Raw genomic sequence first — 12,377 nt, 5'->3', positions numbered from 1 at the left:
TGGAGTAACAGGCAAATCTGGCCTTGGAGTACAGAATGAAGCAGGGCAAAGGCTAATAGAGTTTTGCCAAGAGAATGCACTGGTCATAGCAAACACCCTCTTCCAACAACACAAGAGAAGACTCTACACATGGACATCCCCAGATGGTCGACACCGAAATCAAATTGATCTTTGCAGCCAAAGATGGAGAAGCTCTATACAGGCAGCAAAAACAAGACTGGGAGCTGACTGTGGCTCAGATCATGAACTCCTTATTGCCAAATTCAGACTGAAATCGATGAAAGTGGGGGAAACTACTAGACCATTCAGGTATGACCTAAATCAAATCCCTGATGACTGCACAGTGGAAGTGAGAAATAGATTTAAGGGACTAGATCTGATAGATAGAGTGCCTGATGAACTGTGGACAGAGGTTCATGACATTGTACAGGAGACAGGGATCAAGACCATCCCCAAGAAAAAGAAATGCAAAAAAGCAAAATGGCTGTCTGAGGAGGCCTTACAAATAGCTGTGAAAAGAAGAGAAGCGAAAAGCAAAGGAGAAAAGCAAAGATATACCCATTTGAATGCAGAGTTCCAAAGAATAGCAAGGAGAGATAAGAAAGCCTTCCTCAGCAATCAATGCAAAGAAATTGAGGAAAACAATAGATTAAGAAAGACTAGAGATCTCTTCAAGAAAATTAGAGACACCAAGGGAATATTTCATGCTAAGATGGGCTCAATAAAGGACAGAAATGGTATGGACCTAACAGAAGCAGAAGATATTAAGGAGAGGTGGTAAGAATACACAGAACTGTACAAAAAAGATCTTCACGACCCAGATAATCACGATAGTGTGATCACTCACCTAGAGCCAGACATCCTGGAATGTGAAGTCAAGTGGGCCTTAGGAAGCATCACTATGAACAAAGCTAGTGGAGGTGATGGAATTTCAGTTGAGCTATTTCAAATCCTGAAAGATGCTGTGAAAGTGCTGCACTCAATATGTCAGCAAATTTGGAAAACTCAGCAGTGGCCATAGGACTGGAAAAGGTCAGTTTTCATTCCAATCCCAAAGAAAGGCAATGCCAAAGAATGCTCAAACTACTGCACAATTGCACTCATCTCACACACTAGTAAAGTAATGCTCAAAATTCTCCAAGCCAGGCTTCAGCAATATGTGAACCGTGAACTTCCAAATGTTCAAGCTGGATTTAGAAAAGGCAGAGGAACCAGAGATCAAATTGTCAACATTCGCTGGATCATCAAAAAAGCAAGAGAGTTCCAGGAAAACATCTATTTTTGCTTTATTGACTATGCCAAAGCCTTTGACTGTGTGGATCACGATAAACTGTGGAAAATTCTGAAAGAGATGGAAATACCAGACACCTGACCTGCTCCTTGAGAAACCTGTATGCAGGTCAGGAAGCAACAGTTAGAACTGGACATGGAACAACAGACTGGTTCCAAATAGGAGAAGGAGTACGTCAAGGCTATTTGTTGTCACCCTGCTTATTTAACTTAATATGCAGAGTACATCATGAGAAACGCTGGGCTGGAAGAAGCACAAGCTGGAATTGAGATTGCCGGGAGAAATATCAATAACCTCAGATATGCAGATGACACCACCCTTATGGAAGAAAGTGAAGAAGAACTAAAGAGCCTCTTGATGAAAGTGAAAGAGGAGAGTGAAAAAGTTGGCATAAAGCCCAACATTCAGAAAACTAAGATCATGGCCTCCGGTCCCATCAGTTCATGGCAAATAGATGGGGAAACAGTGAAAACAGTGAGAGACTTTTTTTTGCAGGGGGCCTTCAAAATCACTGCAGGTGGTGACTGCAGCCATGAAATTAAAAGATGCTTACTCCTTGGAAGGAAAGTTATGACCAACCTAGACAGCATATTTAAAAGCAGAGACATAAAAAAATAAAAAGCAGAGACATTACTTTGCCAAAAAGGTCCATCTAGTCAAGGCTATGGTTTTTCCTGTAGTCATGTATGGATGTGAGAGTTGGACTATAAAGAAAGCTGAGCGCTGAAGAATTAATGCTTTTGAACTGTGGTGTTGGAGTAGACTCTTGAGAATCCCTTGGACTGCAAGGAGATCCAACCAGTCCATCCTAAAGGAAATCAATCCTGGATGTTCATTGGAAGGACTGATGCTAATGCTGAAACTCCAATATTTTGGCCACCTGATATGAAGAGCTGACTCATTTGAAAAGACCCTGATGTTGGGAAGGGTTGAGGGCAGGCGGAGAAGGGGACGACAGAGGATGAGATGGTTAGATGGCATCACTGACTCAATGGACATGAGTTTGGGTAAACTCTGGGAGTTGATGATGGATAGGGAGGCCGGGCATGCTGCGGTTCATGGGGTCACAAAGATTCGGACACGACTGAGCGACTGAACTGAACTGAACTGAAACTGAGGCCCAGGGTGGGTGGCGACTTGCCATGGCCTCACTTTGGGTAAGTGACAGAACGGGGATTTGAATCCAGCTCCAGGACCGTCTCCTGTCTCTTTGTTTCCCTGGGCTACTTTGGGAACTGACTAGTTAGGTGGGGCACATTGGGGGTCCATGTCATCCTCTCTGAGTGGACTTTATGCTCCCTGGGATAAGGTTGTTGGTTTGGCTTCAGTCTTGCTGCAGAGCGAGCTCTGTGCCTTGTGGAGCTGAGTGGATGGGAGGAAGGGAAGGCAGGTACCTTAGCTTCTGGATGACGGTGAGGAGCACGCTTCCAACCAGTACCAAGCCTACCACAGATGCGGCCACGACAAGAGCAATGGCAGATCCTCCTGACAGGGAGAGTGGGGGATTCCGAGAGATGGGTGCGGGTTCTGTGGGTTCCACGTCAGCTTCTGGGAACCAAGAAGGGGAGAGACCGGAGGAGACACCCTCCCTAAATACCCCCACTTGCCCCGCCATTCCACCTCCTCCCCCATCCTCCCTGTCTCCACCCCAGCTTCCTCCCCACTCTCCCATTTCAGTCTCCCCAACACATCTCATCACCACACAGAAGCCAGAGGGTTTCTTTTTTCTTTCTTTCTTTCTTTTTTTTTTTTGCCACATCTCGTTATGTGGGATCTTAGTTCCCTGACCAGGGATCAAACCTGTGCCCCCTGCATTGGAAGGACAGAGTCGTAACCATTGGACCACCAGGGAAGTCCCCAGAGGGGTCTTTGTAAAGTCCACACTTGACCCTGTTCCTCTCCTGCTCAGAACCTTCCCATGGCTTTCCAGGACTTCACCTTGACCTTCAAGAACCTGCATCTGGCCAGTCTCATCTCTCTCTACCCTCTACATTTATAACCAAGCTTTGTTGGATTCTACTTAATTTTCTACTTCCCTCTCCTACTTCCAAGCCTTTATCTGTGCCCCTGGAATGCCATTTTTCTCCCCCTGGCCTGGACAATTTCTATGTGTCCTAGCACCAACTCAGATGTCCCCTCTTCCAGGAAGCCCTCCCTGATTCCCTTACTGGGTGGGGTGTCCCCTTGGGTCTCACAGCCCTTTGAGTTCCCCCACCCCAGCTCTGCCCACTCTGGTCATTACTGTTTGTGGACAGGTCTGTCCCCTACTGCACTGGAAGTCCTGTGATGGCAGGACTAGGACTGTCTCTGTTACCAGTTGTTCTCAGCACTGCCAAGCATAAGCCAGTCACATAATAGGTGCTCAATAAATATTTCCTGAACAGTTGATGAACAAGGAAAGGGGGTCTTAGAAGTACTGTCATTCTCAGTGAGTGTATCAGGGTCACCAGGTGCTCCAAGATTTATATTTTTTCTCCCAATAAATTACTTAAAATCAAATCCTGAAACTTCCCACTGAACCATGGCTGGGGAGAGGAAGCAGCTCTAGGAATGTAGCCAAGCCAGGCTCTCCACCGTCTCCATCCTTCCCTTGCTCTGGACCTTGGCTCAAGTGATTCCTGCTGCCTACATGCCTCCCCCTCTTCTCTAGGCAGCTCCTCTTCACCCTCTATGAGTAGAAATACTAAAAATAACATACCCGGTAACTGCTGCTATTTAAAGCACCAGCTGACTGATTTTCTACTAGCTTCTGGCATTTACCATTTCAGTTCCTTAAGAGCAATTTTGTAGAGGTCTACATGATCACCTTGGTTATACACAGGAGGAAACTGAAGCTCCAGAGAAGGAGCACCACTTGTCCTAAGTCACCCAGCCAAGAAGGCACAGTGGTAGAAACTGAACTCCACTTTGACTGGCTCCCAAACCACTTTTTTTAATCCCAATAGCTGGCTCATCTTGTGATTGCCACCTGAGCCTCTGTACACACTCTTGCCTCCAGCAATAGGCACAAAAGTAATAATAATATGGATAATACTAATCATAGCAATGATACCAGTTCATGTGTATTGAGCACTCACTAGTGTTCCACAGTGCTGGGAGCCCCTATTTTAAGCTATTCACTTGCCTATCACACTGAACGCTCACAGCTACATTTTGGGGTAGGCACTATTATTTTCCAAGTGTATATTCCTCAGAATACTGAGGAAACTGAAGCACAGAGAAGTCAAGGCACTGGCCCAGAGTCACACAGCCAGCAAGTAGTGGAGCCAGAATTCAAATTCCAAAGCCCGTGCTTGGAACCACTGGTTGTATTATCACTTTGATTTTTCCTCTGGCAGGTGCTGAGATTCAGAGAGGCAAAGAGACTTCTCAGACTCACAGAGTAGAAAGTGATTGGAGCCAGGAGGACCCAGACAGCTGGTTCCAGATCCTGCCCTGAGCTTTCATGAGCATTCAAGTCTTTAGGCCACAGCTTCTCATCTGTAAAATGGGCTAATAATCCCCACTCTGCCAGGAGGATGAAAGAATGGGATGTCACCTTGACTATAAAGGGTCTCATAGGGAATTGCATACAGAAAGTGGCTCAGTGGTATCAGGAAAGCTGGCCACTGAGCAGGGGTCTGGGGTGAGGGTGGGAGACTCACGTGGCAGCATGATAGTCACAGGCTGGGAGAGGTACACTCCCTGGCTGTTCTCGGCTAAGCATAAGTAGGTGCCCAGATCCTTCATGGACAATCTGTGGACAATCAGTCTTTCTCCAGTTCCACGAGGTCTCCCATTGAAGGTCCACCGGAGCACAGGTTCAGGTGTGATTAAAGCCGCCCACTGCAGGATCACAGAGTAGTTGAGTTCACTCCGGAGGACACCTTGTTTATTTCCCGGGAATGTCACCAGCTGCACCCCATCATAGGTGGCTGTGCAAACAAGGAAGCAAGGTCACATGGGTGGAGACTGCTCAGAGAGGCCGAGCACTTCCTCTGTTCCCCACAGAGGCATCTGTTCATTCATTTACTCGCTCATTCATTCATTCATCAACATGTTTGGAGGGCCTTGTCTGTGCCCACTGTGGATCCAGACACTGGATGGAGCTGAGCTGTCCTCAGCACATATGACTGCCAACACTGCATTTGTGGCTTCAGGGCATTCACTGGCTGCCAGAGCCTGCTCTGCTCATGGAAGCAGCAGCCACAGCACTGGAGAGTGGGCAAACAGCCTCCCACAGTGACCAGTGTGGACTGGCATATAAATACCCCGGGTCCCCTGCCCTCACCTGGACCAGGGTAGAAGCCAAGGAGCTTCTGGAGGAGTGGCTAGATTCTGGATTATTTTGCAGGTAGAGTCCACAGGATTTGCTGATAGATTGGATGTAGGTGAGGGTGGTGGTAGTCAAGGGGTCCTCCAAGGCTTGGGGCCTGGGCCATTGGCTACTGGGAGGGCTCCTTACAGACAGCATACATCATCCTCACCATTTGTTGTCATTATTGAGTCACTAAGTCGTGTCCGACTCTTTGTGACCCCATGGACTGTAGCTCACCAGGCTCCTCTGTCCAGGGGATTTCCCAGGCAAGAATACTGGAATCGGTTGCCATTTCCTTCTCCAGGGGATCTTCCTGACCCAGGGATGGAACCCACTTCTCCTGCATTGGCAAGAAGATTCTTTACCGCTGAGCCACCAGGGAAGCTCACCTCCCCACCTCCTCACCACAGTTCTTTATTTTTATTTCTTTTTTCAGGTGAAAGACTCTGAGGTCTGGGGGTCTTAGGGCCAGGACTCATGGTCAGAGAGAGAGAGGCACAGCTGGGATTTGGATCTGATGTCATGGTGAGTGCTGTGGACCTTCATATGGAGCTGATTACCATTTGGTGCAATATGAAAAGTGAAAAAAATCTTCAATCCAGCCAAAGAGCTCAGAGAAGTCTTCCTGGAGGAGGCGGTGCCTGAGCTAAGCCTTGCAGGAGGAGAAAGAACCCTGGGGGTGTGGAAATAAGAATCAACGTAGGGGCTTCCCTTGTGGCTCAGTGGCAAAGAATCTGCCTGCCAATGCAGAAGACACAGGTTCGATCCCTAGTCTGGCAAGATCCCACATGCCACAGAGCAACTAAGCCCCTGTGCTACAACTACTGAGCTTGTGCTCTAGAGCCCATGAGCCACAACTACTGAAGCCCAAGCACCTAGATCCTGTGCTTGGCAAGAACAGAAGCCACCGCAGGAGAAGCCCGCACACCACAACCAGAGAGTAGCCCCCACTCAACACAACTAGAGAAAAACCCACACAGCAATGAAGACCCAGCACAGCCAAAAATAAATAAAATTATTTTTTAAAAAAAGAATTGATGTAATAGCCATCTAGATTGGACTCTTACTATGAGCCAAGCACCGTTCTAAACACATGGTAACTACAGCTCATTATATTACTGGCTTGTTATTTTATGAATAAGACCCATGCTTGGGTGAAGTCATTTAACAGGTTGTTTTAGTAGGTTATAATCAGCATTTAGGGCTGCAGTCCATGGGGTCCCAAAGAGTCAGACATGACTGAGCACATTGAGTGAATAATCAGCACTTAAAATGTGAAATGAGAAATTAAAGAAAGTATCAGACTGCATTACACTTAGCAATAATTGTTATTTTATGACTCTTGTAAAGGCAAGTGACTTGTGATGTGTAGATATATGAACATACTGGGTCATGATTTAAAAAACTTGAAAGCCACTGGATTTATTTGTTTAATCCTCACAACCCTACAGGGTAGATTTCAAATTTGTTATCATCCTTTTAATGGGAAAACAAGGGCTCGAAGAGGTCAAGTCCCCTGAAATACTCATGGCAAACATTCGCTTACTCTGTGCGTGGCAGCAAAGATAGAAATGAGACTCTTCTGATAAGGAAGGAAAATAAGGAACCAATGAACAGGCTGGGGAAATAGCATACACTGGCCTGAGAGAGTTAAGCAATCCTAGTTTAACTGCTACTGATTCACTGAGCATGTAGCAAGGCCTGCTGCCTTTTACAAAGCTAATTCCTTAACCACTCTCAGACCCTATGTGAGTTACACCCTGCACCTGGGATTCACATTCCCCTACACTTCTTGTAACAATCCTCTATAGCATTCTTCCTTTCAGAAATAAGATAATGGGCCAATAACCCTGGGAGACAGAAAGGCAGAGTCACTGAGTTGCCTGATGTCAACTAGGACTGTTTTGAAACTCTACAAAAGGAAGAAGAATACAAGACCTCTGTTACTTTGATCCTTATTACATACCCCAGACCATGAGGCCCATTATAAAGATTATAAAACTCCTCACTACCCCCTTCAGCGGGGACACAGTTCTTAATGGAGTAGCCTGCTGTGTTCCCTCTTTGCCTGGCAAAGAAATAAAGCTACTCTTTCTCTTTCCTCCAAAACCCTGTCTCTGTGTTTTTACCTGGCATCTCACACAGAGAACCAAGGTTTTGGCAACAGGTGCCAGGCACTGTTCTAGGTATTTGGTGTGGATTAATTCGTTTGTTCCTCACAGCACTCCTACAAGAGAGGGTCTACCATGATTCTGTTTTTACAGAGGAGGATGCTGAAGCCCACAGAGGGCAAGCCACTTTGCAAAGGGACATGGCTAGGAAGTGAAGGAGCAAGGACTCCACGCAGGTGGTTTGGGTTTCAGAGTCTGTACACGCTTTAGGCAGAGTAGGCTTTTAGAAGAACTGGCCCTCAAATCACAAAAATGTAGACTGATGGTGGTGGTGGTTTAGTTGCAAAATCGAGTCCGAATGTTGTGACTCCATGGCCTGCAGCCTGCCAGGCTCCTCTGTCCATGGGATTTCCCAGGCACCAATACTGGAGTGGGTTGCCGTTTCCTCCTCCAGGGGATCCTCCCGACCCAGGGATCGAACCCGGTCTCTTATGCCTCCTGCATTGGCAGGCGGGTTCTTTACCGCTGAGCACCCTGGGAAGCCCAGACTGATGGACCTCAGCCTATTTCCCTCCCATTGGAGCAAAGCCGGTCACGTGACTCACTTTGGCCAATAAAACATGGCGGAAGAACTGGCAGGCTGGTTCTGAGCCTGGGCCTCCAGAGCCTTGCAGCTTCTGCTCCTTTGATAAGAGAACAAGCTCAGGCTACGGGCTGGAGGATGGGAAGGCTCGTGGCCCAATTACCGCCATCGCCCCAACTGCCAGCCAGGCCATTGCCAGACATAGAAAGGAGGCCATCCCGCACCAGTGCCCAGGCAATCCTTCCGAACTGGCTGACTGCAGACGCTGGAGTGAGCCCGGCTAAAATTAGCTGAGACCAGAACTGTTCACAAGAATCTTGAGCTAAAAAAAAATTAGTTGCTATTCTAAGTTCTGCGGACTGAGAACTCTGTCCCTCCCACCCCGCCGTGGAGGGATGGGGAGTGAACTTACCCTTGACCTGTATCTGCTCCGTCGCACTCCTGCGCCCCGCGCTGGTTTCCATCACCACCGTGTAGCTGCCCGCATCTAAAGTCGTCACGTTTCTGATGATCAGGCTGCCCTGGGTGTCCAGCGTCTCCCGGCCAGTGTGGCCAGGCCCTGGGAGGCCCTCGGCAGAGAAGATCATGGCTTCTGGCCGGACTTCATGCCCTCGGAACCAAGAAGTGGAAAGAACCCCATCCAGGCTTCTGGGGACTGGCAGGTGGGCATCGGCTCCTTTGGTCAAGGGGTCCAGAGACACAGAGAAGGGCAGCTCCAACGAGGCAGAGCAGGTGCTGAATGTGAGCAGGGTGCCTTGTAGCACGATTGGAGGGAGAAGAGAGAGCAAGTGAGCAATGGGCCTAAAGGCAAGATGCTGCCCCAGCCGCCAACCCTTCCCACGCTGGTGAGAATGAGTGCCGTGGAGAGCTGATGTGACAAGGGTGATAATAAATAGAAAGGAGGGGCTTCTCAGGTGGCACAGTGGTAAAGAATCTGCCTGCCAATGCAGGAGACAAGGGTTCGATCACTGGGTCAGGAAGATCCCTTGGAGGAGGGTATGGCAACCCACTCCAATGTTCTTGCATAGAAAATCCCATGGACAGAGGAGCCTGGCTGGCTACAGCCATGGGGTCGCAGACAGCTAGACACAACTGAAGCAACTTAGCATGTACATGCAATATATATTGCATGTATATATATATACACAATACCTATAAAATCTATATATATAATATATAATAATATATAACCTATATATATATAATATATATATTATCTCTACAACCATAGAGATAATTCCAGAAGTCCTACTTGCCTGGAGCATGGCTATTTTATTTCATTTCTAACCTTCAATCAAATGAGAAAAAGTCACTATTCAGTTTTTCCCTATTTGACCCCAGAACAGTTTCTTGAATCACTATATATAAATATAAGTACAGCAGAATGTTAAACTTGACTTCCATTGCCGCAGAATCTCCCCGAAGGTTCCAGAGGCTGAGAACAAAACAACAGACACCAAGAACTCCCCATTCCCAACTGAGGTCTAGCTAACAGGGGTTGTTGTTCTATTAGTCACTCAGTCATGTCTGACTCTTTGCGACCCCAAGGACTGGGGCTCGCCAGACTCCCCTGTCCATGGAATTCTCCAAGCAAGAATACTGGAGTGGGTTGCCATTCCCTTCTCCAGGGGATCTTCCCAACCCAGGGACTGAACCTGGGTCCACCTGCATTGCAGGCAGATTCTTTTCCATCTGAGCCACCAGGGAAGCCCAGCTAACAGGGGTTACCCATCACCAGTTCTGCCGGCACCAGCCACTCTACCCCTGCCAAGAGAGAAGGCTGAGAGCTCATGGAGAAGAGGAGATGGCTCAGAGTGAGGTTTTCTGGGGGACTGGAGGTCCCCACTGGGGCTGGGATTTTCCTCCACCTCCTGCTAAGTGATGGGGGGGGGTGCTCCAAGGGAACCTCTTGGAGTGCTGGAGATGTGTGCCGTGGAGTTTGTGGGAACTTAGACCTGTAAGTCTTAAGGTGACGGAGGCGGAGTGGGCAGGATGGATGTGGTCCACACATCCTGCGTTTGGTGGGACAACAGAGATGTCCACGAGTTTCCCATGAGCCAGTGTGAATGCCGCTGAAGGAACCAGTCAGAGCTCCAAATGGGGGCATCTCTGGAGCCTGTCCTGGCAAAAAGCCCCATAGGAGACGACTTGCTGGGTAGATTCCCTGCCCAGGAAGATCCCAGCATCATGCCTCAGCCACACAGAAGGCCTTGTCCCCACCTTACCACTACAGTAGTCAAGTTGAAACCTTCCTGCACCCTCCATGACTTCCTCTCCTCTACCCATGGCCTTGGGGGGTGGAGGGGGTGGGCACAGACCTCTGGGTGGGGAGAAAGGACACAGAGAGACATAGAAACAAGGCCCACCACATCCCACTACATCGTCACTGCAGCCTGGCCCAGGTCCGAGCTGGGGCAGAAGTGAAGTTCTCAGCTGTGGCTGAGGTTTTGAAATTACACAGAACTGGACTTTTTAAGGCCTGGGAAAAGAAGCAATTCATTTACTCTGCAAGAGGTAAATGTGGGTGGCTTCTGGAAAGTGTGGTCTTAGTGGCCAGATCATCTGGGGTCAAGTCCTTCTGTTACTTTCAAGCTGTGTGGCCTGGGGAGGACCCATAACCTCTCTGTGTCTCAGTTTCCCGCTCTATGAAATGGGGCTTGTGTAACTCTAGCCTTCTGGGGTTAAGAATTAAATGTTACTACATGAAAGCACTTAGAAGAGGCTGACATGTAGAAGTACTCAGTCACAATGGCCTCCTTTTATTATGATTGTTATACTATTTTCATTGTTATTGTTGTTATTGAAAAATTATTATTAGATATGGGTAGCTAGGGTCAGACAGGGTGCTCTGGTGGAAAGGGGCTGGCATGGGGGTACTGAATTCTTACTTTGCCTTTGCCAGCCACCTGCTCTTGAGCAAGTGACCCCACCCCTATCTGAGCCTCACTTTACTCCTTTGTAAAAGGGGTCAATCACAGGGGCCTCTTGGGGATTTCAAGAGCTCTTGTGCGTGGGTTGCCCATGCTGCGTGGGCTGTAACATGACCAGAGTCAGAACTCAGAGTGGGGGCGTCTCTGATTTGGATAAAGACTCTCTCCCTCCCCAGGGATGTCTCCTCTTTGTCCCCAACCCGTGAGTGCGACCCTTGTCTCTCACGCACCTGTTAGAAGCAGCCTTGTCCAGGCGGGGCTGTGGCTGGTGCCCAGAGACCATCTCATGCTGCGTTCTGTCCTGCAGAGGCGTAGGCAGCCGTGCGGGAGAGGTCACCCTTCTGGAGTGGGGTCCCCTAGACCACACAGTCAAGTACACAGCCTTGGCCCCGCCCCTGCGAGGCCCAGCCCATTCCCTGGCCACACCTCCACAGTGCCCAGCCTTGGTCTCCAGTGATGAGCTGGGAAGTCTCTTCTCTAGCACTGGGTTCCTGGCAGTGGTGGGTGGGGAGGAGGCTGGGGAAGGGTCTTTGGAGAAGAGGCTCTGGAGTTGAGCTCTCCTTTCTCTCCGGCTCCTCCTCCCATCCCCTCCGGGCCGGGAGAACGGTGAAGACGAAGAACTAGGACAGGACTGTCCCTGAAACCCCACATCAGAGGCAACGATGGGCCAAAGGTCATCAGGTAGGTGGGGAGCTGGGCCTCGTGCTGGCCTCCTGACTTTGCTCCAGACCTCCAGACTATTAACTCTGAGCCTCTGTAAAATGAGGGTGTTGATAACAGTGCCTTCCCCAGGGTCAGAGGGGCCCATGCACACATAAATCAGGTGCTCAACAGAGTGTCTGGCATGTCATAGGTACTCAAAAAATGGCTGTGGTTATTACAATAATGCTAATTACAGTGATTATTATTGGTATCTTGGATGTTCTCGAGTCATGATCAGGAGCCCTTTCTCACGGCTGTGCTCATATTATATATCCTAAATTTTGGATTCTAGAAGGAGAAGCTACCAAAACTTCTTTCTCTCATCCTTTTGGCCCTCCAGTTCTAGTCTTTCCTTCTCAAGTTAATAATAATACTGCCCAAATAATAACTTGGATTACTGAACAACTGTTGGGTGCCAGTTATCGCCATTTACAATTGTTTTCTGGTTGGCTCCTCATAGTAC

General features: G+C 48.5%; 1 protein-coding gene across 6 annotated transcripts in view; it reads right to left on the bottom strand.

The window, feature by feature from the left end:
- PVR (PVR cell adhesion molecule) overlaps positions 1 to 11,867 on the bottom strand; it is a 52,351-nt gene extending 40,484 nt beyond the window's left edge. Inside the window, exons 1-4 of one of the 6 annotated variants that reach the window (XM_061139548.1) lie at positions 11,443 to 11,867; positions 8,695 to 9,036; positions 4,936 to 5,205; positions 2,686 to 2,776 (exon numbers count right to left, since the gene is read on the bottom strand). In XM_061139548.1, the coding sequence (XP_060995531.1) occupies positions 2,686 to 2,776; positions 4,936 to 5,205; positions 8,695 to 9,036; positions 11,443 to 11,500 (761 nt within the window). In that variant the 5' untranslated portion in view covers positions 11,501 to 11,867. Of the gene's footprint in view, positions 1 to 2,685; positions 2,840 to 4,935; positions 5,206 to 5,825; positions 5,929 to 8,694; positions 9,037 to 11,442 lie in introns of those variants that run through there. The other 5 variants (XM_061139549.1, XM_061139546.1, XM_061139547.1 and 2 more) reach the window with 5 other exon arrangements.
- Positions 11,868 to 12,377: the final 510 nt, after the last annotated feature.

This window comes from Dama dama, chromosome 4 (genome assembly GCF_033118175.1).
Source record: "Dama dama isolate Ldn47 chromosome 4, ASM3311817v1, whole genome shotgun sequence".
NCBI lineage: Eukaryota > Metazoa > Chordata > Mammalia > Artiodactyla > Cervidae > Dama > Dama dama.
Note: the sequence above shows the minus strand (reverse complement) of the source record. Positions and strands in the feature narration are given on the sequence as shown.